Source organism: Phyllobates terribilis, unplaced genomic scaffold, assembly GCF_046119375.1.
Source record: "Phyllobates terribilis strain yellow unplaced genomic scaffold, ASM4611937v1 Scaffold_25__1_contigs__length_18738178, whole genome shotgun sequence".
Taxonomy (NCBI): Eukaryota; Metazoa; Chordata; class Amphibia; order Anura; family Dendrobatidae; genus Phyllobates; species Phyllobates terribilis.
In genome coordinates this window covers 16,847,325-16,873,756 of record NW_027362785.1, presented here as the reverse complement: position 1 = coordinate 16,873,756, position 26,432 = coordinate 16,847,325, and the positions used below count along the sequence as shown (strand labels likewise).

The 26,432-nt window shown below is 54.1% G+C and overlaps 1 protein-coding gene across 1 annotated transcript in view; it reads left to right on the top strand.

Annotated features, from left to right (window-relative positions):
* COIL (coilin) overlaps positions 1–17,142 on the top strand; it is a gene marked incomplete at its 5' end in the record, with an annotated part of 29,541 nt that extends 12,399 nt beyond the window's left edge. The window contains one exon of the mRNA XM_073660394.1: positions 16,847–17,142. Within this exon, the coding sequence (XP_073516495.1) occupies positions 16,847–16,930 (84 nt within the window). The remainder of the gene's footprint in view (positions 1–16,846) is intronic.
* Positions 17,143–26,432: the final 9,290 nt, after the last annotated feature.

Genomic DNA, 26,432 nt, shown 5'->3' with positions numbered 1-26,432 from the left:
AGGAGTATTATATACGGTCTGTAGAGCACACAGGGCTGGAGCTCGGGAGAGGGAGGAGTTTTATATACTGTCTGTAGAGCACATAGGGCTGGAGCTCGGGGGAGGGAGGAGTATTATATACTGTCTGTAGAGCACACAGGGCTGGAGCTCGGGGGAGGTGTGTTATAAGATAATACTGAGTATTATTCTGTCTGTAGCTCACACAGGGCTGGAGCTCGGGGGAGGGAGGAGTATTATATACTCACTGTAGAGCAAACAGGGCTGGAGCTCAGGGGAGGGAGGAGTATTATATACTGTCTGTAGAGCACACAGGGCTGGAGCTCGGGGGAGGGAGGAGTATTATATACTGTCTGTAGAGCACACAGGGCTGGAGCTCGGGGGAGGGAGGAGTATTATATACTGTCTGTAGAGCACACAGGGCTGGAGCTCGGGGGAGGGAGGAGTATTATATACTGTCTGTAGAGCACACAGGGCTGGAGCTCTGGGGAGGGAGGAGTTTTATATACGGTCTGTAGAGCACACAGGGCTGGAGCTCGGGGGAGGGAGGAGTATTATATACTCACTGTAGAGCACACAGGGCTGGAGCTCGGGGGAGGGAGGAGTTTTATATACTGTCTGAAGAGCACACAGGGCTGGAGCTCGGGGGAGGGAGGAGTATTATATACGGTCTGTAGAGCACACAGGGATGGAGCTCGGGGGAGGGAGGAGTATTATATACTGTCTGTAGATCACACAGGGGTGGAGCTCGGGGGAGGGAGGAGTATTATATACTGTCTGTAGAGCACACAGGGCTGGAGCTCGGGGGAGGGAGGGGTATTATATACTGTCTGTAGATCACACAGGGCTGGAGCTCGGGGGAGGGAGGAGTATTATATACTGTCTGTAGAGCACACAGGGCTGGAGCTCGGGGGAGGGAGGAGTATTATATACTGTCTGTAGAGCACACAGGGCTGGAGCTCGGAGGAGGGAGGAGTATTATATACTGTCTGTAGAGCACATAGGGCTGGAGCTCTGGGGAGGGAGGAGTATTACATACTGTCTGTAGAGCACACAGGGCTGGAGCTCGGGGGAGGAAGGAGTATTATATACTGTCTGTAGAGCACATAGGGCTGGAGCTCGGGGGAGGGAGGAGTATTATATACTGTCTGTAGAGCACACAGGGCGGGAGCTCGGGGGAGGGAGGAGTATTATATACTGTCTGTAGCGCACACAGGGCTGGAGCTCGGGGAGGGAGGAGTATTATATACTGTCTGTAGAGCACACAGGGCTGGAGCTTGGGGGAGTGAGGAGTATTATATACTGTCTGTAGAGCACACAGGGCTGGAGCTCGGGGGAGGGAGGAGTATTATATACTGTCTGTAGAGCACACATGGCTGGATCTCGGGTGAGGGAGGAGTATTGTATACTGTCTGTAGAGCACACAGGGCTGGAGCTCGGGGGAGGGAAGAGTATTATATACTGTCTGTAGAGCACACAGGGCTGGAGCTCGGGGGAGGGTGGAGTATTATATACTGTCTGTAGAGCACACAGGGCTTGAGCTCGGGGGAGTGAGGAGTATTATATACTGTCTGTAGAGCACACAGGGCTGGAGCTCGGGGGAGGGAGGAGTATTATATACTGTCTGTAGAGCACACATGGCTGGAGCTCGGGTGAGGGAGGAGTATTGTATACTGTCTGTAGAGCACACAGGGCTGGAGCTCGGGGGAGGGAGGAGTATTATATACTGTCTGTAGAACACACAGGGCTGGAGCTCGGGGGAGGGAGGAGTATTATATACTGTCTGTAGAGCACACAGGGCTTGAGCTCGGGGGAGGGAGGAGTATTATATACTGTCTGTAGAGCACACAGGGCTGGAGCTCGGGGGAGGGAGGAGTATTATATACTGTCTGTAGAGCACACAGGGCTGGAGCTCGGGGGAGGGAGGAGTATTATATACTGTCTGTAGAGCACACAAGTTTGGAGCTCTGGGGAGGGAGGAGTATTACATACTGTCTGTAGAGCACACAGGGCTGGAGCTCGGGTGAGGGAGGAGTATTGTATACTGTCTGTAGAGCACACAGGGCTGGAGCTCGGGGGAGGGAGGAGTATTATATACTGTCTGTAGAGCACACAGGGCTGGAGCTCGGGGGAGGGTGGAGTATTATATACTGTCTGTAGAGCACACAGGGCTTGAGCTCGGGGGAGGGAGGAGTATTATATACTGTCTGTAGAGCACACAGGGATGGAGCTCGGGGGAGGGAGGAGTATTATATACTGTCTGTAGAGCACACAGGGCTGGAGCTCGGGGGAGGGAGGAGTATTATATACTGTCTGTAGAGCACACAAGTTTGGAGCTCTGGGGAGGGAGGAGTATTACATACTGTCTGTAGAGCACACAGGGCTGGAGCTCGGGGGAGGGAGGAGTATTATATACTGTCTGTAGAGCACACAGGGCTGGAGCTCGGGGGAGGGAGGAGTATTATATACTGTCTGTAGAGCACACAGGGCTGGAGCTCGGGGGAGGGAGGAGTATTATATACTGTCTGTAGCGCACACAGGGCTGGAGCTCGGGGGAGGGAGGAGTATTATATACTGTCTGAACAGCACACAGGGCTAGAGCCCGGGGGAGGGAGGTGTATTATATACTGTCTGTAGAGCACATAGGGCTGGAGCTCGGGGGAGGGAGGAGTATTATATACTGTCTGTAGAGCACACAGGGCTAGAGCCCGGGGGAGGGAGGTGTATTATATACTGTCTGTAGAGCACACAGGGCTGGAGCTCGGGGGAGGGAGGAGTATTATATACTCACTGTAGAGCACACAGGGCTGGAGCTCGGGAGAGGGAGGAGTTTTATATACTGTCTGTAGAGCACATAGGGCTGGAGCTCGGGGGAGGGAGGAGTATTATATACGGTCTGTAGAGCTCACAGGGCTGGAGCTCGGGGGAGGGAGGAGTATTATATACTGTCTGTAGAGCACACAGGGCTGGAATTCGAGTGAGGGAGGAGTATTATATACGGTCTGTAGAGCACACAGGGCTGGAGCTCGGGAGAGGGAGGAGTTTTATATACTGTCTGTAGAGCACATAGGGCTGGAGCTCGGGGGAGGGAGGAGTATTATATACTGTCTGTAGAGCACACAGGGCTGGAGCTCGGTGGAGGTGTGTTATAAGATAATACTGAGTATTATTCTGTCTGTAGCTCACACAGGGCTGGAGCTCGGGGGAGGGAGGAGTATTATATACTCACTGTAGAGCAAACAGGGCTGGAGCTCAGGGAAGGGAGGAGTATTATATACTGTCTGTAGAGCACACAGGGCTGGAGCTCGGGGGAGGGAGGAGTATTATATACTGTCTGTAGAGCACACAGGGCTGGAGCTCGGGGGAGGGAGGAGTATTATATACTGTCTGTAGAGCACACAGGGCTGGAGCTCGGGGGAGGGAGGAGTATTATATACTGTCTGTAGAGCACACAGGGCTGGAGCTCGGGGGAGGGAGGAGTTTTATATACTGTCTGTAGAGCACACAGGGCTGGAGCTCGGGGGAGGGAGGAGTATTATATACTCACTGTAGAGCACACAGGGCTGGAGCTCGGGGGAGGGAGGAGTTTTATATACTGTCTGAAGAGCACACAGGGCTGGAGCTCGGGGGAGGGAGGAGTATTATATACGGTCTGTAGAGCACACAGGGATGGAGCTCGGGGGAGGGAGGAGTATTATATACTGTCTGTAGATCACACAGGGGTGGAGCTCGGGGGAGGTAGGAGTATTATATACTGTCTGTAGAGCACACAGGGCTGGAGCTCGGGGGAGGGAGGGGTATTATATACTGTCTGTAGATCACACAGGGCTGGAGCTCGGGGGAGGGAGGAGTATTATATACTGTCTGTAGAGCACACAGGGCTGGAGCTCGGGGGAGGGAGGAGTATTATATACTGTCTGTAGAGCACACAGGGCTGGAGCTCGGAGGAGGGAGGAGTATTATATACTGTCTGTAGAGCACATAGGGCTGGAGCTCTGGGGAGGGAGGAGTATTACATACTGTCTGTAGAGCACACAGGGCTGGAGCTCGGGGGAGGAAGGAGTATTATATACTGTCTGTAGAGCACATAGGGCTGGAGATCGGGGGAGGGAGGAGTATTATATACTGTCTGTAGAGCACACAGGGCGGGAGCTCGGGGGAGGGAGGAGTATTATATACTGTCTGTAGCGCACAGGGCTGGAGCTCGGGGAGGGAGGAGTATTATATACTGTCTGTAGAGCACACAGGGCTGGAGCTTGGGGGAGTGAGGAGTATTATATACTGTCTGTAGAGCACACAGGGCTGGAGCTCGGGGGAGGGAGGAGTATTATATACTGTCTGTAGAGCACACATGGCTGGAGCTCGGGTGAGGGAGGAGTATTGTATACTGTCTGTAGAGCACACAGGGCTGGAGCTCGGGGGAGGGAGGAGTATTATATACTGTCTGTAGAGCACACAGGGCTGGAGCTCGGGGGAGGGTGGAGTATTATATACTGTCTGTAGAGCACACAGGGCTTGAGCTCGGGGGAGTGAGGAGTATTATATACTGTCTGTAGAGCACACAGGGCTGGAGCTCGGGGGAGGGAGGAGTATTATATACTGTCTGTAGAGCACACATGGCTGGAGCTCGGGTGAGGGAGGAGTATTGTATACTGTCTGTAGAGCACACAGGGCTGGAGCTCGGGGGAGGGAGGAGTATTATATACTGTCTGTAGAGCACACAGGGCTGGAGCTCGGGGGAGGGTGGAGTATTATATACTGTCTGTAGAGCACACAGGGCTTGAGCTCGGGGGAGGGAGGAGTATTATATACTGTCTGTAGAGCACACAGGGCTGGAGCTCGGGGGAGGGAGGAGTATTATATACTGTCTGTAGAGCACACAGGGCTGGAGCTCGGGGGAGGGAGGAGTATTATATACTGTCTGTAGAGCACACAAGTTTGGAGCTCTGGGGAGGGAGGAGTATTACATACTGTCTGTAGAGCACACAGGGCTGGAGCTCGGGGGAGGGAGGAGTATTATATACTGTCTGTAGAGCACACAGGGCTGGAGCTCGGGGGAGGGAGGAGTATTATATACTGTCTGTAGCGCACACAGGGCTGGAGCTCGAGGGAGGAGTATTATATACTGTCTGTACAGCACACAGGGCTAGAGAGGTGTATTATATACTGTCTGTAGAGCACACAGGGCTGGAGCTCGGGGGAGGGAGGAGTATTATATACTGTCTGTAGAGCACACATGGCTGGAGCTCGGGGGAGGGAGGAGTATTATATACTCACTGTAGAGCACACAGGGCTGGAGCTCGGGAGAGGGAGGAGTTTTATATACTGTCTGTAGAGCACATAGGGCTGGAGCTCGGGGGAGGGAGGAGTATTATATACGGTCTGTAGAGCTCACAGGGCTGGAGCTCGGGGGAGGGAGGAGTGTTATATACTGTCTGTAGAGCACACAGGGCTGGAATTCGAGTGAGGGAGGAGTATTATATACGGTCTGTAGAGCACACAGGGCTGGAGCTCGGGGGAGGGAGGAGTATTATATACTGTCTGTAGAGCACACAGGGCTGGAGCTCGGGGGAGGTGTGTTATAAGATAATACTGAGTATTATTCTGTCTGTAGCTCACACAGGGCTGGAGCTCGGGGGAGGGAGGAGTATTATATACTCACTGTAGAGCAAACAGGGCTGGAGCTCAGGGGAGGGATGAGTATTATATACTGTCTGTAGAGCACACAGGGCTGGAGCTCGGGGGAGGGAGGAGTATTATATACTGTCTGTAGAGCACACAGGGCTGGAGCTCGGGGGAGGGAGGAGTATTATATACTGTCTGTAGAGCACACAGGGCTGGAGCTCGGGGGAGGGAGGAGTATTATATACTGTCTGTAGAGCACACAGGGCTGGAGCTCGGGGGAGGTAGGAGTTTTATATACTGTCTGTAGAGCACACAGGGCTGGAGCTCGGGGGAGGGAGGAGTATTATATACTCACTGTAGAGCACACAGGGCTGGAGCTCGGGGGAGGGAGGAGTTTTATATACTGTCTGAAGAGCACACAGGGCTGGAGCTCGGGTGAGGGAGGAGTATTGTATACTGTCTGTAGAGCACACAGGGCTGGAGCTCGGGGGAGGGAGGAGTATTATATACTGTCTGTAGAGCACACAGGGCTGGAGCTCGGGGGAGGGTGGAGTATTATATACTGTCTGTAGAGCACACAGGGCTTGAGCTCGGGGGAGGGAGGAGTATTATATACTGTCTGTAGAGCACACAGGGCTGGAGCTCGGGGGAGGGAGGAGTATTATATACTGTCTGTAGAGCACACAGGGCTGGAGCTCGGGGGAGGGAGGAGTATTATATACTGTCTGTAGAGCACACAAGTTTGGAGCTCTGGGGAGGGAGGAGTATTACATACTGTCTGTAGAGCACACAGGGCTGGAGCTCGGGGGAGGGAGGAGTATTATATACTGTCTGTAGAGCACACAGAGCTGGAGCTCGGGGGAGGGAGGAGTATTATATACTGTCTGTAGAGCACACAGGGCTGGAGCTCGGGGGAGGGAGGAGTATTATATACTGTCTGTAGCGCACACAGGGCTGGAGCTCGGGGGAGGGAGGAGTATTATATACTGTCTGTACAGCACACAGGGCTAGAGCCCGGGGGAGGGAGGTGTATTATATACTGTCTGTAGAGCACATAGGGCTGGAGCTCGGGGGAGGGAGGAGTATTATATACTGTCTGTAGAGCACACAGGGCTAGAGCCCGGGGGAGGGAGGTGTATTATATACTGTCTGTAGAGCACACAGGGCTGGAGCTCGGGGGAGGGAGGAGTATTATATACTCACTGTAGAGCACACAGGGCTGGAGCTCGGGAGAGGGAGGAGTTTTATATACTGTCTGTAGAGCACATAGGGCTGGAGCTCGGGGGAGGGAGGAGTATTATATACGGTCTGTAGAGCTCACAGGGCTGGAGCTCGGGGGAGGGAGGAGTATTATATACTGTCTGTAGAGCACACAGGGCTGGAATTCGAGTGAGGGAGGAGTATTATATACGGTCTGTAGAGCACACAGGGCTGGAGCTCGGGAGAGGGAGGAGTTTTATATACTGTCTGTAGAGCACATAGGGCTGGAGCTCGGGGGAGGGAGGAGTATTATATACTGTCTGTAGAGCACACAGGGCTGGAGCTCGGGGGAGGTGTGTTATAAGATAATACTGAGTATTATTCTGTCTGTAGCTCACACAGGGCTGGAGCTCGGGGGAGGGAGGAGTATTATATACTCACTGTAGAGCAAACAGGGCTGGAGCTCAGGGGAGGGAGGAGTATTATATACTGTCTGTAGAGCACACAGGGCTGGAGCTCGGGGGAGGGAGGAGTATTATATACTGTCTGTAGAGCACACAGGGCTGGAGCTCGGGGGAGGGAGGAGTATTATATACTGTCTGTAGAGCACACAGGGCTGGAGCTCGGGGGAGGGAGGAGTATTATATACTGTCTGTAGAGCACACAGGGCTGGAGCTCGGGGGAGGGAGGAGTTTTATATACTGTCTGTAGAGCACACAGGGCTGGAGCTCGGGGGAGGGAGGAGTATTATATACTCACTGTAGAGCACACAGGGCTGGAGCTCGGGGGAGGGAGGAGTTTTATATACTGTCTGAAGAGCACACAGGGCTGGAGCTCGGGGGAGGGAGGAGTATTATATACGGTCTGTAGAGCACACAGGGATGGAGCTCGGGGGAGGGAGGAGTATTATATACTGTCTGTAGATCACACAGGGGTGGAGCTCGGGGGAGGGAGGAGTATTATATACTGTCTGTAGAGCACACAGGGCTGGAGCTCGGGGGAGGGAGGGGTATTATATACTGTCTGTAGATCACACAGGGCTGGAGCTCGGGGGAGGGAGGAGTATTATATACTGTCTGTAGAGCACACAGGGCTGGAGCTCGGGGGAGAGAGGAGTATTATATACTGTCTGTAGAGCACACAGGGCTGGAGCTCGGAGGAGGGAGGAGTATTATATACTGTCTGTAGAGCACATAGGGCTGGAGCTCTGGGGAGGGAGGAGTATTACATACTGTCTGTAGAGCACACAGGGCTGGAGCTCGGGGGAGGAAGGAGTATTATATACTGTCTGTAGAGCACATAGGGCTGGAGATCGGGGGAGGGAGGAGTATTATATACTGTCTGTAGAGCACACAGGGCGGGAGCTCGGGGGAGGGAGGAGTATTATATACTGTCTGTAGCGCACACAGGGCTGGAGCTCAGGGAGGGAGGAGTATTATATACTGTCTGTAGAGCACACAGGGCTGGAGCTTGGGGGAGTGAGGAGTATTATATACTGTCTGTAGAGCACACAGGGCTGGAGCTCGGGGGAGGGAGGAGTATTATATACTGTCTGTAGAGCACACATGGCTGGAGCTCGGGTGAGGGAGGAGTATTATATACTGTCTGTAGAGCACACAAGGCTGGAGCTCGGGGGAGGGAGGAGTATTATATACTGTCTGTAGAGCACACAGGGCTGGAGCTCGGGGGAGGGTGGAGTATTATATACTGTCTGTAGAGCACACAGGGCTTGAGCTCGGGGGAGGGAGGAGTATTATATACTGTCTGTAGAGCACACATGGCTGGAGCTCGGGGGAGGGAGGAGTATTGTATACTGTCTGTAGAGCACACAGGGCTGGAGCTCGGGGGAGGGTGGAGTATTATATACTGTCTGTAGAGCACACAGGGCTGGAGCTCGGGGGAGGGAGGAGTATTATATACTGTCTGTAGAGCACACAGGGCTGGAGCTCGGGGGAGGGAGGAGTATTGTATACTGTCTGTAGAGCACACAGGGCTGGAGCTCGGGGGAGGGAGGAGTATTATATACTGTCTGTAGAGCACACAGGGCTGGAGCTCGGGGGAGGGTGGAGTATTATATACTGTCTGTAGAGCACACAGGGCTTGAGCTCGGAGGAGGGAGGAGTATTATATACTGTCTGTAGAGCACACAGGGCTGGAGCTCGGGGGAGGGAGGAGTATTATATACTGTCTGTAGAGCACACAGGGCTGGAGCTCGGGGGAGGGAGGAGTATTATATACTGTCTGTAGAGCACACAAGTTTGGAGCTCTGGGGAGGGAGGAGTATTACATACTGTCTGTAGAGCACACAGGGCTGGAGCTCGGGGGAGGGAGGAGTATTATATACTGTCTGTAGAGCACACAGGGCTGGAGCTCGGGGGAGGGAGGAGTATTATATACTGTCTGTAGCGCACACAGGGCTGGAGCTCGAGGGAGGAGTATTATATACTGTCTGTACAGCACACAGGGCTAGAGAGGTGTATTATATACTGTCTGTAGAGCACACAGGGCTGGAGCTCGGGGGAGGGAGGAGTATTATATACTGTCTGTAGAGCACACATGGCTGGAGCTCGGGGGAGGGAGGAGTATTATATACTCACTGTAGAGCACACAGGGCTGGAGCTCGGGAGAGGGAGGAGTTTTATATACTGTCTGTAGAGCACATAGGGCTGGAGCTCGGGGGAGGGAGGAGTATTATATACGGTCTGTAGAGCTCACAGGGCTGGAGCTCGGGGGAGGGAGGAGTATTATATACTGTCTGTAGAGCACACAGGGCTGGAATTCGAGTGAGGGAGGAGTATTATATACGGTCTGTAGAGCACACAGGGCTGGAGCTCTGGAGAGGGAGGAGTTTTATATACTGTCTGTAGAGCACATAGGGCTGGAGCTCGGGGGAGGGAGGAGTATTATATACTGTCTGTAGAGCACACAGGGCTGGAGCTCGGGGGAGGTGTGTTATAAGATAATACTGAGTATTATTCTGTCTGTAGCTCACACAGGGCTGGAGCTCGGGGGAGGGAGGAGTATTATATACTCACTGTAGAGCAAACAGGGCTGGAGCTCAGGGGAGGGATGAGTATTATATACGGTCTGTAGAGCACACAGGGCTGGAGCTCGGGGGAGGGAGGAGTATTATATATTGTCTGTAGAGCACACAGGGCTGGAGCTCGGGGGAGGGAGGAGTATTATATACTGTCTGTAGAGCACACAGGGCTGGAGCTCGGGGGAGGGAGGAGTATTATATACTGTCTGTAGAGCACACAGGGCTGGAGCTCGGGGGAGGGAGGAGTTTTATATACTGTCTGTAGAGCACACAGGGCTGGAGCTCGGGGGAGGGAGGAGTATTATATACTCACTGTAGAGCACACAGGGCTGGAGCTCGGGGGAGGGAGGAGTTTTATATACTGTCTGAAGAGCACACAGGGCTGGAGCTCGGGGGAGGGAGGAGTATTATATACGGTCTGTAGAGCACACAGGGATGGAGCTCGGGGGAGGGAGGAGTATTATATACTGTCTGTAGAGCAGACAGGGTGGAGCTCGGGGGAGGGAGGAATATTATATACTGTCTGTAGATCACACAGGGCTGGAGCTCGGGGGAGGGAGGAGTATTATATACTGTCTGTAGAGCACACAGGGCTGGAGCTCGGGGGAGGGAGGAGTATTATATACTGTCTGTAGATCACACAGGGCTGGAGCTCGGGGGAGGGAGGAGTATTATATACTGTCTGTAGAGCACACAGGGCTGGAGCTCGGAGTAGGGAGGAGTATTATATACTGTCTGTAGAGCACACAGGGCTGGAGCTTGGGGGAGTGAGGAGTATTATATACTGTCTGTAGAGCACACAGGGCTGGAGCTCGGGGGAGGGAGGAGTATTATATACTGTCTGTAGAGCACACATGGCTGGAGCTCGGGTGAGGGAGGAGTATTGTATACTGTCTGTAGAGCACACAGGGCTGGAGCTCGGGGGAGGGAGGAGTATTATATACTGTCTGTAGAGCACACAGGGCTGGAGCTCGGGGGAGGGTGGAGTATTATACTGTCTGTAGAGCACACAGGGCTTGAGCTCGGGGGAGGGAGGAGTATTATATACTGTCTGTAGAGCACACAGGGCTGGAGCTCGGGGGAGGGAGGAGTATTATATACTGTCTGTAGAGCACACAGGGCTGGAGCTCGGGGGAGGGAGGAGTATTATATACTGTCTGTAGAGCACACAAGTTTGGAGCTCTGGGGAGGGAGGAGTATTACATACTGTCTGTAGAGCACACAGGGCTGGAGCTCGGGGGAGGGTGGAGTATTATACTGTCTGTAGAGCACACAGGGCTTGAGCTCGGGGGAGGGAGGAGTATTATATACTGTCTGTAGAGCACACAGGGCTGGAGCTCGGGGGAGGGAGGAGTATTATATACTGTCTGTAGAGCACACAGGGCTGGAGCTCGGGGGAGGGAGGAGTATTATATACTGTCTGTAGAGCACACAAGTTTGGAGCTCTGGGTAGGGAGGAGTATTACATACTGTCTGTAGAGCACACAGGGCTGGAGCTCGGGGGAGGGAGGAGTATTATATACTGTCTGTAGAGCACACAGGGCTGGAGCTCGGGGGAGGGAGGAGTATTATATACTGTCTGTAGAGCACACAGGGCTGGAGGTCGGGGGAGGGAGGAGTATTATATACTGTCTGTAGCGCACACAGGGCTGGAGCTCGGGGGAGGGAGGAGTATTATATACTGTCTGTACAGCACACAGGGCTAGAGCCCGGGGGAGGGAGGTGTATTATATACTGTCTGTAGAGCACACAGGGCTGGAGCTCGGGGGAGGGAGGAGTATTATATACTGTCTGTAGAGCACACAGGGCTAGAGCCCGGGGGAGGGAGGTGTATTATATACTGTCTGTAGAGCACACAGGGCTGGAGCTCGGGTGAGGGAGGAGTATTATATACTCACTGTAGAGCACACAGGGCTGGAGCTCGGGAGAGGGAGGAGTTTTATATACTGTCTGTAGAGCACATAGGGCTGGAGCTCGGGGGAGGGAGGAGTATTATATACGGTCTGTAGAGCTCACAGGGCTGGAGTTCGGGAGAGGGAGGAGTATTATATACTGTCTGTAGAGCACACAGGGCTGGAATTCGAGTGAGGGAGGAGTATTATATACGGTCTGTAGAGCACACAGGGCTGGAGCTCGGGAGAGGGAGGAGTTTTATATACTGTCTGTAGAGCACATAGGGCTGGAGCTCGGGGGAGGGAGGAGTATTATATACTGTCTGTAGAGCACACAGGGCTGGAGCTCGGGGGAGGTGTGTTATAAGATAATACTGAGTATTATTCTGTCTGTAGCTCACACAGGGCTGGAGCTCGGGGGAGGGAGGAGTATTATATACTCACTGTAGAGCAAACAGGGCTGGAGCTCAGGGGAGGGAGGAGTATTATATACTGTCTGTAGAGCACACAGGGCTGGAGCTCGGGGGAGGGAGGAGTATTATATACTGTCTGTAGAGCACACAGGGCTGGAGCTCGGGGGAGGGAGGAGTATTATATACTGTCTGTAGAGCACACAGGGCTGGAGCTCGGGGGAGGGAGGAGTATTATATACTGTCTGTAGAGCACACAGGGCTGGAGCTCGGGGGAGGGAGGAGTATTATATACTGTCTGTAGAGCACACAGGGCTGGAGCTCGGGGGAGGGAGGAGTATTATATACTGTCTGTAGAGCACACAAGTTTGGAGCTCTGGGGAGGGAGGAGTATTACATACTGTCTGTAGAGCACACAGGGCTGGAGCTCGGGGGAGGGAGGAGTATTATATACTGTCTGTAGAGCACACAGGGCTGGAGCTCGGGGGAGGGAGGAGTATTATATACTGTCTGTAGAGCACACAGGGCTGGAGCTCGGGGGAGGGAGGAGTATTATATACTGTCTGTAGCGCACACAGGGCTGGAGCTCGGGGGAGGGAGGAGTATTATATACTGTCTGTACAGCACACAGGGCTAGAGCCCGGGGGAGGGAGGTGTATTATATACTGTCTGTAGAGCACACAGGGCTGGAGCTCGGGGGAGGGAGGAGTATTATATACTGTCTGTAGAGCACACAGGGCTAGAGCCCGGGGGAGGGAGGTGTATTATATACTGTCTGTAGAGCACACAGGGCTGGAGCTCGGGTGAGGGAGGAGTATTATATACTCACTGTAGAGCACACAGGGCTGGAGCTCGGGAGAGGGAGGAGTTTTATATACTGTCTGTAGAGCACATAGGGCTGGAGCTCGGGGGAGGGAGGAGTATTATATACGGTCTGTAGAGCTCACAGGGCTGGAGTTCGGGAGAGGGAGGAGTATTATATACTGTCTGTAGAGCACACAGGGCTGGAATTCGAGTGAGGGAAGAGTATTATTTACGGTCTGTGGAGCACACAGGGCTGGAGCTCGGGAGAGGGAGGAGTTTTATATACTGTCTGTAGAGCACATAGGGCTGGAGCTCGGGGGAGGGAGGAGTATTATATACTGTCTGTAGAGCACACAGGGCTGGAGCTCGGGGGAGGTGTGTTATAAGATAATACTGAGTATTATTCTGTCTGTAGCTCACACAGGGCTGGAGCTCGGGGGAGGGAGGAGTATTATATACTCACTGTAGAGCAAACAGGGCTGGAGCTCAGGGGAGGGAGGAGTATTATATACTGTCTGTAGAGCACACAGGGCTGGAGCTCGGGGGAGGGAGGAGTATTATATACTGTCTGTAGAGCACACAGGGCTGGAGCTCGGGGGAGGGAGGAGTATTATATACTGTCTGTAGAGCACACAGGGCTGGAGCTCGGGGGAGGGAGGAGTATTATATACTGTCTGTAGAGCACACAGGGCTGGAGCTCGGGGGAGGGAGGAGTTTTATATACTGTCTGTAGAGCACACAGGGCTGGAGCTCGGGGGAGGGAGGAGTATTATATACTTACTGTAGAGCACACAGGGCTGGAGCTCGGGGGAGGGAGGAGTTTTATATACTGTCTGAAGAGCACACAGGGCTGGAGCTCGGGGGAGGGAGGAGTATTATATACGGTCTGTAGAGCACACAGGGATGGAGCTCGGGGGAGGGAGGAGTATTATATACTGTCTGTAGATCACACAGGGGTGCAGCTCGGGGGAGGGAGGAGTATTATATACTGTCTGTAGAGCACACAGGGCTGGAGCTCGGGGGAGGGAGGGGTATTATATACTGTCTGTAGATCACACAGGGCTGGAGCTCGGGGGAGGGAGGAGTATTATATACTGTCAGTAGAGCACACAGGGCTGGAGCTCGGGGGAGGGAGGAGTATTATATACTGTCTGTAGAGCACACAGGGCTGGAGCTCGGAGGAGGGAGGAGTATTATATACTGTCTGTAGCGCACACAGGGCTGGAGCTCTGGGGAGGGAGGAGTATTATATACTGTCTGTAGAGCACACAGGGCTGGAGCTCGGGGGAGGGAGGAGTCTTATATACTGTCTGTAGAGCACACAGAGCTGGAGCTCGGGGGAGGGAGGAGTATTATATACTGTCTGTAGAGCACACAGGGCTGGAGCTCGGGGGAGGGAGGAGTATTATATACTGTCTGTAGAGCACACAGGGCTGGAGCTCGGGGAGGGAGGAGTATTATATACTGTCTGTACAGCACACAGGGCTGGAGCTCGGGGGAGGGAGGAGTATTATATACTCACTGTACAGCACACAGGGCTGGAGCTCGGGGGAGGGAGGAGTTTTATATACTGTCTGAAGAGCACACAGGGCTGGAGCTCGGGGGAGGGAGGAGTATTATATACTGTCTGTAGAGCACACAGGGTGGAGCTCGGGGGAGGGAGGAGTATTATATACTGTCTGTAGATCACACAGGGCTGGAGCTCGGGGAAGGGAGGAGTATTATATACTGTCTGTAGAGCACACAGGGCTGGAGCTCGGGGGAGGGAGGAGTATTATATACTGTCTGTAGATCACACAGGGCTGGAGCTCGGGGGAGGGAGGAGTATTATATACTGTCTGTAGATCACACAGGGCTGGAGCTCGGGGGAGGGAGGAGTATTATATACTGTCTGTAGAGCACACAGGGCTAGAGCTCGGGGGAGGGAGGAGTATTATATACTGTCTGTAGAGCACACAGGGCTGGAGCTCGGAGGAGGGAGGAGTATTATATACTGTCTGTAGAGCACATAGGGCTGGAGCTCTGGGGAGGGAGGAGTATTACATACTGTCTGTAGAGCACACAGGGCTGGAGCTCGGGGGAGGGAGGAGTATTATATACTGTCTGTAGAGCACATAGGGCTGGAGCTCGGGGGAGGAAGGAGAATTATATACTGTCTGTAGAGCACACAGGGCTGGAGCTCGGGGGAGGGAGCAGTATTATATACTGTCTGTAGCGCACACAGGGCTGGAGCTCGGGGGAGGGAGGAGTATTATATACTGTCTGTAGAGCACACAGGGCTAGAGCCCGGGGGAGGGAGGTGTATTATATACGGTCTGTAGAGCAGACAGGGCTGGAGCTCGGGGGAGGGAGGAGTATTATATACTGTCTGTAGAACACACAGGGCTGGAGCTCGGGGGAGGGAGGAGTATTATATACTCACTGTAGAGCACACAGGGCTGGAGCTCGGGAGAGGGAGGAGTTTTATATACTGTCTGTAGAGCACATAGGGCTGGAGCTCGGGGGAGGGTGGAGTATTATATACGGTCTGTAGAGCTCACAGGGCTGGAGCTCGGGGGAGGGAGGAGTATTATATACTGTCTGTAGAGCACACAGGGCTGGAATTCGGGTGAGGGAGGAGTTTTATATACGGTCTGTAAAGCACATAGGACTGGAGCTCGGGGGAGGGAGGAGTATTATATACGGTCTGTAGAGCACACAGGGCTGGAGCTCGGGAGAGGGAGGAGTTTTATATACTGTCTGTAGAGCACATAGGGCTGGAGCTCGGGGGAGGGAGGAGTATTATATACGGTCTGTAGAGCACAGGGCTGGAGCTCGGGAGAGGGAGGAGTTTTATATACTGTCTGTAGAGCACATAGGGCTGGAGCTCGGGGGAGGGAGGAGTATTATATACTGTCTGTAGAGCACACAGGGCTGGAGCTCGGGGGAGGTGTGTTATAAGATATTACTTAGTATTATTCTGTCTGTAGCTCACACAGGGCTGGAGCTCGGGGGAGGGAGGAGTATTATATACTCACTGTAGAGCAAACAGGGCTGAAGCTCAGGGGAGGGAGGAGTATTATATACTGTCTGTAGAGCACACAGGGCTGGAGCTCGGGGGAGGGAGGAGTATTATATACTGTCTAGAGCACACAGGGATGGAGCTCGAGGGAGGAGTATTATATACTCACTGAAGAGCACACAGGGCTGGAGCTCGGGGGAGGGAGGAGTTTTATATACTGTCTGTAGAGCACACAGGGCTGGAGCTCGGGGGAGGGAGGAGTATTATATACTGTCTGTAGAGCACACAGGGCTGGAGCTCGGGGGAGGGAGGAGTATTATATACTGTCTGTAGATCACACAGGGCTGGAGCTCGGGGGAGGGAGGAGTATTATATACTGTCTGTAGAGCACACAGGGCTGGAGCTCGGGGGAGGGAGGATTATTATATACTGTCTGTAGAGCACACAGGGCTGGAGCTCGGGGGAGGGAGGTGTATTATATACTGTCTGTAGAGCACACAGGGCTGGAGCTCGGAGGAGGGAGGAGTATTATATACGGTCTGTAGAGCACACAGGGCTGGAGCTCGGGGGAGGGAGGAGTATTATATACTGTCTGTAGAGCACACAGGGCTGGAGCTCGGGGGAGGGAGGAGTATTATATACTGTCTGTAGAGCACACAGGGCTGGAGCTCGGGGGAGGGAGGTGTATTATATACTGTCTGTAGAGCACACAGGGCTGGAGCTCGGGGGAGGGAGGAGTATTATATACTGTCTGTAGAGCACACAGGGCTGGAGCTCGTGGGAGGGAGGTGTATTATATACTGTCTGTAGAGCACACAGGGCTGGAGCTCGTGGGAGATGTGTTATAAGATATTACTGAGTATTATTCTGTCTGTAGATCACACAGGGATGGAGTTCGCTCATTGAACCAAGATTAGTGACAGAATCTCATCATCCTGCATTGCTGACTCCGGGCCCCTGATGGTTTTCGTGGCTCCATGCCCCTGACCGATGCTGATGGCTTTCGTGGCTTTGGGCTCCTGATTGCTTTCGTGGCTCCGGGTCCTTGATTGAGGACTCGGGTCCCTCCGGTGGTGACGGCACAGTACGACATGTTTGTAGACTTTGTGTTTTTCCCTCGATTGTCCGGGGGTCGATGCTTTTATACAATGGAATAAAATAACTTAGAGATTTTATCTGCAGTGGTGGCTGTACGGGAGCGCCATCATTTATCCTCACATCAGCTCTACATATGGGGGTCCTCCGCCCTGAGAGCTTATGGTGCAGGTGGAGAGCGCACTAACAGGTTCTTACAGCACCTCTACATATGGGGGTCCTCTACCCTGAGAGCTCATGGTGCAGGTGATGAGTGCACTGACAGGTCCTCAAAGCAGCACTACATATGGGGGTCCTCTACCCTGAGAGCTGATGGTGCAGGTGATGAGCGCACTGACAGGTCCTCACAGCAGCACTACATATAGGGCTCCTCTACCCTGAGAGCTGATGGTGCAGGTGATGAGCGCACTGACAGGTCCTCACAGCAGCTCTACATATGGGGGTCCTCTACCCTGAGAGCTTATGGTGCAGGTGGTGAGTGCACTGACAGGTCCTCACAGCAGCTCTACATATGGGGGTCCTCTACCCTGAGAGCTGATGGTGCAGGTGATGAGCGCACTGACAGGTCCTCACAGCAGCTCTACATATGGGGGTCCTCTACCCTGAGAGCTGATGGTGCAGGTGATGAGCGCACTGACAGGTTCTCACAGCAGCTCTACATATGGGAGTCCTCTACCCTGAGAGCTGATGGTGCAGGTGATGAGCGCACTGACAGGTCCTCACAGCAGCTCTACATATGGGGATCCTCCGCTCTGAGAGATTATGGCACCAGTGGTGAGTGCACTGACAGGTCCTCACAGCAGCTCTTCATATGGGGGTCCTCTACCCTGAGAGCTTATAGTGCAGGTGATGAGCGCACTGACAGGTCCTCACAGCAGCTCTACATATGGGGGTCCTCTACCCTGAGAGCTGATGGTGCAGGTGATGAGCGCACTGACAGGTTCTTACAGCAGCTCTACATATGGGGGTCCTCTGCCCTGAGAGCTTATGGTGCAGGTGGTGAGTGCACTGACAGGTCCTCACAGCAGCACTACATATGGGGGTCCTCTACCCTGAGAGCTTATGGTGCAGGTGGTGAGTGCACTGACAGGTCCTCACAGCAGCTCTACATATGGAGGTCCTCTACCCTGAGAGCTTATGGTGCAGGTGGTGAGCGCGCTGACAGGTCCTCACAGCTGCTCTACATATGGGGGTCCTCTACCCTGAGAGCTGATGGTGCAGGTGATGAGCGCACTGACAGGTTCTTACAGCAGCTCTACATATGGAGGTCCTCTGCCCTGAGAGCTTGTGCTGCAGGTGATGAGCGCACTGACAGGTCCTCACAGCAGCTCTACATATGGGGGTCCTCTACCCTGAGAGCTTATGGTGCAGGTGGAGAGCGCACTGACAGATCCTCACAGCAGCTCTACATATGGGGGTCCTCTACCCTGAGAGCTTATGGTACCGGTGGTGAGCGCACTGACAGGTCCTCACAGCAGCTCTACATATGGGGGTCCTCCGCTCTGAGAGATTATGGCACCAGTGGTGAGTGCACTGACAGGTCCTCACATCAGCTCTACATATGGGGGTCCTCTACCCTGAGAGCTGATGGTGCAGGTGATGAGCGCACTGACAGGTTCTTACAGCATCTCTACATATGGGGGTCCTCTGCCCTGAGAGCTTATGGTGCAGGTGATGAGCGCACTTACAGGTCCTCACAGCAGCTCTACATATGGGGGTCCTCTACCCTGAGAGCTTATGGTGCAGGTGATGAGCGCACTGACAGGTCCTCACAGCAGCTCTACATATGGAGGTCCTCTACCCTGAGAACTTATGGTGCAGGTGTTGAGCGCATTGACAGGTCCTCACAGCAGCTCTACATATGGGGGTTCTCTACCCTGAGAACTTATGGTGCAGGTGGTGAGCGCACTGACAGGTCCTCACAGCAGCTCTACATATGGGAGTCCTCTACCCTGAGAACTTATGGTGCAGGTGGTGAGCTCACTGACAGGTTCTTACAGCAGCTCTACATATGGGGGTCCTCTGCCCTGAGAGCTTATGGTGCAGGTGATGAGCGCACTGACAGGTCCTCACAGCAGCTCTACATATGGTGGTCCTCTACCCTGAGAGCTGATGGTGCAGGTAGTGAGTGCACTGACAGGTCCTCACAGCAGCTCTACATATGGGAGTCCTCTTTCCTGAGAGCTTATGGTGCAGGTGGTGAGCGCACTGACAGGTCCTCACAGCAGCTCTACATATGGGGGTCCTCCGCTCTGAGAGATTATGGCACCAGTGGTGAGTGCACTGACAGGTCCTCACAGCAGCTCTACATATGGGGGTCCTCTACCCTCAGAGCTTATGGTGCAGGTGATGAGCGCACTGACAGGTCCTCACAGCAGCTCTACATATGGGAGTCCTCTGAGCTGAGAGCTGATGGTGCAGGTGGTGAGTGCACTGACCGGTCCTCACAGCAGCTCTACATATGGGGGTCCTATGCCCTGAGAGCTTATGGTGCAGGTGATGAGCGCACTGACAGGTCCTCACAGCAGCTCTACATATTGGGGTCCTCTGCCCTGAGAGCTTATTGTGCAGGTGATGAGCGCGCTGACAGGTCCTCACAGCAGCTCTACATATGGGGGTCCTCTTCCCTGAGAACTAATGGTGCAGGTGATGAGCGCACTGACAGGTCCTCACATCAGCTCTACATATGGGGATCCTCTACCCTGAGAACTAATGGTGCAGGTGATGAGCGCACTGACAGGTTCTTACAGCAGCTCTACATATGGGGGTCCTATGCCCTGAGAGCTGATGGTGTAGGTGATGAGCGCACTGACAGGTCCTCACAGCAGCTCTACATATGGGGGTCCTCTGCCCTGAGATCTTATGGTGGAGGTGGTGAGCGCACTGACAGGTCCTCACAGCAGCTCTACAAATGGGGGTCCTCTACCCTGAGATCTTATGGTGGAGGTGGTGAGCGCACTGACAGGTCCTCACAGCAGCACTACATATGGGGGTCCTCCGCTCTGAGAGATTATGGCACCAGTGGTGAGTGCACTAACAGGTCCTCACAGCAGCTCTACATATGGGGGTCCTCTGCCCTGAGAGCTTATGATGCAGGTGATGAGCGCACTGACAGGTCCTCACAGCAGCTCTACATATGGGGGTCCTCTGCCCTGAGAGCTTATGGTGCAGGTGATGAGCGCACTGACAGGTCCTCAAATCAGCTCTACATATGGGGGTCCTCTACCCTGAGAGCTGATGGTGCAGGTGGTGAGTGCACTGACAGGTCCTCACAGCAGCTCTACAAATGGGGGTCCTCTACCCTGAGATCTTATGGTGGAGGTGGTGAGCGCACTGACAGGTCCTCACAGCAGCACTACATATGGGGGTCCTCCGCTCTGAGAGATTATGGCACCAGGGGTGAGTGCACTAACAGGTCCTCACAGCAGCTCTACATATGGGGGTCCTCTGCCCTGAGAGCTTATGATGCAGGTGATGAGCGCACTGACAGGTCCTCACAGCAGCTCTACATATGGGGGTCCTCTGCCTGAGAGCTTATGGTGCAGGTGATGAGCGCACTGACAGGTCCTCAAATCAGCTCTACATATGGGGGTCCTCTACCCTGAGAGCTGATGGTGCAGGTGGTGAGTGCACTGACAGGTCCTCACAGCAGCTCTACATATGGGGGTCCTCTACCCTGAGAGCTTATGGTTCAGGTGGAGAGCGCACTGACAGGTCCTCACAGCAGCTGTACATATGGGGGTCCTCCGCTCTGAGAGATTATCGCACCAGTGGTGAGTGTACTGACAGGTCCTCACAGCAGCTCTACATATGGGGGTCCTCTACCCTGAGAGCTGATGGTGCAGGTGATGAGCGCACTGACAGGTCCTCACAGCAGCTCTACATATGGGGGTCCTCTGCCCTGAGAGCTTATGATGCAGGTGATGAGCGCACTGACAGGTCCTCACAGCAGCTCTACATATGGGGGTCCTCTACCCTGAGAGCTGATGGTGCAGGTGATGAGCGCACTGACAGGTCCTCACAGCAGCTCTACATATGGGGGTCCTCTGCCCTGAGAGCTGATGGTGCAGGTGATGAGCGCACTGACAGGTCCTCACAGCAGCTCTACATATGGGAGTCCTCTGCCCTGAGAGCTGATGGTGCAGGTGATGAGCGCACTGACAGGTCCTCACAGCAGCTCTACATATGGGGATCCTCTACCCTGAGAGCTGATGGTGCAGGTGGTGAGTGCACTGACAGGTCCTCACAGCAGCTCTACATATGGAGGTCCTCTACCCTGAGATCTTATGGTGCAGGTGGTGAGTGCACTGACAGGTCCTCACATCAGCTCTACATATGGGGGTCCTCTACCCTGAGAGCTTATGTTGCAGGTGATGAGCGCACTGACAGGTCCTCACATCAGCTCTACATATGGGGGTCCTCTACCCTGAGAGATTATGATGCAGGTCGTGAGCGCACTTACAGGTCCTCACAGCAGCTCTACATATGGGGGTCCTTTACCCTGAGACCTTATGGTGCAGGTGGTGAGTGCACTGACAGGTCCTCACAGCAGCTCTACATATGGGGGTCCTCTACCCTGAGAGCTTATGGTTCAGGTGGAGAGCGCACTGACAGGTCCTCACAGCAGCTCTATATATGGTGGTCCTTTACCCTGAGAGCTTATGGTGCAGGTGGAGAGCGCACTGACAGGTCCTCACAGCAGCTCTATATATGGTGGTCCTTTACCCTGAGAGCTTATGGTGCAGGTGGTGAGTGCACTGACAGGTCCTCACAGCAGCTCTACATATGGGGGTCCTCTACCCTGAGAGCTGATGGTGCAGGTGGTGAGCGCACTGACAGGTCTTCACAGCAGCTCTACATATGGGGGTCCTCTACCCTGAGAGCTGATGGTGCAGGTGGTGAGTGCACTGACAGGTCCTCACATCAACTCTACATATGGGGGTCCTCTACCCTGAGAGATTATGATGCGGGTCGTGAGCGCACTGACAGGTCCTCACATCAGCTCTACATATGGGGGTACTCTACCCTGAGACCTTATGGTGCAGGTGGTGAGTGCACTGACAGGTCCTCACAGCAGCTCTACATATGGGGGTCCGCTATCCTGAGAGCTTATGGTGCAGGTGGTGAGCGCACTGACAGGTCCTCACAGCAGCTCTACATATGGGGGTCCTCTACCCTGAGAGCTGATGGTGCAGGTGGTGAGTGCACTGACAGGTCCTCACATCAGCTCTACATATGGGGGTCCTCCGCTCTGAGAGATTATGGCACCAGTGTTGAGTGCACTGACAGGTCCTCACAGCAGCTCTACATATGGGAGTCCTCTACCCTGAAAGCTGATGGTGCAGGTGATGAGCGCACTGACAGGTCCTCACAGCAGCTCTACATATGGGGGTCCTCTGCCCTGAGAGCTGATGGTGCAGGTGATGAGCGCACTGACAGGTCCTCACAGCAGCTCTACATATGGGGGTCCTCTGCCCTGAGAGCTGATGATGCAGTTGGTGAGTGCACTGACAGGTCCTCACAGCAGCTCTACATATGGGGGTCCTCTGCCCTGAGAGCTGATGGTGCAGGTGATGAGCGCACTGACAGGTCCTCACAGCATCTCTACATATGGGGGTCCTCTACCCTGAGAGCTGATGGTGCAGGTGGTGAGTGCACTTACAGGTCCTCACAACAGCTCTACAAATGGAGGTCCTCCGCTCTGAGAGCTTATGGTGCAGGTGATGAGCGCACTGACAGGTCCTCACAGCAGCTCTACATATGGGGGTCCTCTACCCTGAGAGCTGATGGTGCAGGTGATGAGCGCACTGACAGGTCCTCACAGCAGCTCTACATATGGGGGTCCTCTACCCTGAGAGCTTATGGTGCAGGTGGTGAGTGCACTGACAGGTCCTCACAGCAGCTCTACATATGGGGATCCTCTACCCTGATAGCTGATGGTGCAGGTGGTGAGTGCACTGACAGGTCCTCACATCAGCTCTACATATGGGGGTCCTCTACCCTGAGAGCTTATGTTGCAGGTGATGAGCGCACTGACAGGTCCTCACAGCAGCTCTACATATGGGGGTCCTCTACCCTGAGAGCTGATGGTGCAGGTGGTGAGTGCACTGACAGGTCCTCACAGCAGCTCTACATATGGGGATCCTCTACCCTGAGAGCTTATGTTGCAGGTGATGAGCGCACTGACAGGTCCTCACAGCAGCTCTACATATGGGGGTCCTCTACCCTGAGAGCTGATGGTGCAGGTGGTGAGTGCACTGACAGGTCCTCACATCAGCTCTACATATGGTGGTCCTCTACCCTGAGAGCTTATGGAGCAGGTGGTGAGTGCACTGACAGGTCCTCACAGCAGCTCTACATATGGGGATCCTCTACCCTGAGAGCTGATGGTGCAGGTGATGAGTGCACTGACAGGTCCTCACAGCAGCTCTACATATGGGGATCCTCTACCCTGAGAGCTGATGGTGCAGGTGATGAGCGCACTGACAGGTCCTCACAGCAGCTCTACATATGGGGGTCCTTTGCCCTGAGAGCTGATGGTGCAGGTGATGAGTGCACTGACAGGTCCACACAGCAGCTTTACATATGGGGGTCCTCTGCCCTGAGAGCTGATGGTGCAGGTGATGAGCGCACTGACAGGTCCTCACAGCAGCTCTACATATGGGGGTCCTTTGCCCTGAGAGCTTATGGTGCAGGTGATGAGCGCACTGACAGGTCCTCACAGCAGCTTTACATATGGGGGTCCTCTACCCTGAGAGCTTATGGAGCAGATGATGAGCGCACTGACAGGTTCTTACAGCAGCTCTACATATGGGGGTCCTCTACCCTGAGAGCTAATGGTGCAGGTGATGAGCGCACTGACAGGTCCTCACAGCAGCTCTACATATGGGGGTCTTCTACCCTGAGAGCTTAGGTTGCAGGTGATGAGCGCACTGATAGGTCCTCACAGCAGCTTTACATATTGGGGTCCTCTGCCCTGAGAGCTTATGGTGCAGGTGGTGAGCGCACTGACAGGTCCTCACAGCAGCTCAACATATGGGGGTCCTCTGCCCTGAGAGCTTATGTTGCAGGTGATGAGCGCACTGACAGGTCCTCACAGCAGCTCTACATATGGGGGTCCTCCGCCCTGAGAGCTGATGGTGCAGGTGGTGAGCGCACTGACAGGTCCTCACAGCAGCTCTACATATGGGAGTCCTCTACCCTGAGAGCTGATGGTGCAGGTGGTGAGCGCACTGACAGGTCCTCACAGCAGCACTACATATGGGGGTCCTCTGCCCTGAGAATTTATGGTGCAGGTGGAGAGCGCACTGACAGGTCCTCACAGCAGCTCTACAAATGGGGGTCCTCTACCCTGAGAGCTTATGTTGCAGGTGATGAGCGCACTGACAGGTCCTCACAACAGCTCTACATATGGGGGTCCTCCTCCCTGAGAGCTGATGGTGCAGGTGGTGAGCGCACTGACAGGTCCTCACAGCAGCTCTACATATGGTAGTCCTCTACTCTGAGAGCTGATAGTGCAGGTGGAGAGCGCACTGACAGGTCCTCACTGCAGCTCTACATATGGGGGTCCTCTACCCTGAGAGCTTATGGTGCAGGTGATGATAGCACTGACAGGTCCTCACAGCAGCTCTACATATGGGGGCCCTCTACCCTGAGAGCTTATGGTGCAGGTGGAGAGTGCACTGACAGGTCCTCACAGCAGCTCTACATATGGGGGTCCTCTACCCTGAGAGCTGATGGTGCAGGTGTTGAGTGCACTGACAGGTCCTCACATCAGCTCTACATATGGGGGTCCTCTACCCTGAGAGATTATGGTGCAGGTGGTGAGCGCACTGACAAGTCCTCACAGCAGCTCTACATATGGGGGTCCTCTACCCTGAGAGCTTATGGTGCAGGTGATGAGCGCACTGACATGTCTTTAGCAGCTCTACATATGGGGGTCCTCTACCCTGAGAGATTATGGTGCAGGTGGTGAGCGCACTGACAGGTCCTCACAGCAGCTCTACATATGGGGGTCCTCTACCCTAAGAGCTTATGGTGCAGGTGGAGAGCGCACTGACAGGTCCTCACAGCAGCTCTACATATGGGGGTCCTCCGCCCTCAGAACTTATGGTGCAGGTGGAGAGCGCACTGACAGGTCCTCACAGCAGCTCTACATATGGGGGTCCTCTACCCTGAGAGCTGATGGTGCAGGTGGTGAGCACACTGACAGGTCCTCACAGCAGCTCTACATATGGGGGTCCTCTACCCTGAGATCTGATGGTGCAGGTGATGAGCGCACTGACAGGTCCTCACAGCAGCTCTACATATGGGGGTCCTCTGCCCTGAGAGCTGATGGTGCAGGTGGTGAGCGCACTGACAGGTCCTCACAGCAGCTCTACATATGGGGGTCCTCTGCCCTGAAAGCTGATGATGCATGTGGTGAGTGCACTGACTGGTCCTCACAGCAGCTCTACATATGGGGGTCCTCTACCCTGAGAGCTTATGGTGCAGGTGGAGAGCGCACTCACAGGTCCTCACAGCAGCTCTACATATGGGGGTCCTCTGCCCTGAGAGCTGATGGTGCAGTTGGTGAGTGCACTGACAGGTCCTCACAGCAGCTCTACATATGGGGGTCCTCTACCCTGAGAGCTGATGGTGCAGGTGGTGAGTGCACGGACAGGTCCTCACATCAGCTCTACATATGGGGGTCCTCCGCTCTGAGAGATTATGGCACCAGTGTTGAGTGCACTGACAGGTCCTCACAGCAGCTCTACATATGGGAGTCCTCTACCCTGAAAGCTGATGGTGCAGGTGATGAGCGCACTGACAGGTCCTCACAGCAGCTCTACATATGGGGGTCCTCCGCCCTCAGAACTTATGGTGCAGGTGGAGAGCGCACTGACAGGTCCTCACAGCAGCTCTACATATGGGGGTCCTCTACCCTGAGAGCTTATAGTGCAGGTGATGAGCGCACTGACAGGTCCTCACAGCAGCTCTACATATGGGGGTCCTCTACCCTGAGAGCTGATGGTGCAGGTGATGAGCGCACTGACAGGTTCTTACAGCAGCTCTACATATGGGGGTCCTCTGCCCTGAGAGCTTATGGTGCAGGTGGTGAGTGCACTGACAGGTCCTCACAGCAGCACTACATATGGGGGTCCTCTACCCTGAGAGCTTATGGTGCAGGTGGTGAGTGCACTGACAGGTCCTCACAGCAGCTCTACATATGGAGGTCCTCTACCCTGAGAGCTTATGGTGCAGGTGGTGAGCGCGCTGACAGGTCCTCACAGCTGCTCTACATATGGGGGTCCTCTACCCTGAGAGCTGATGGTGCAGGTGATGAGCGCACTGACAGGTTCTTACAGCAGCTCTACATATGGAGGTCC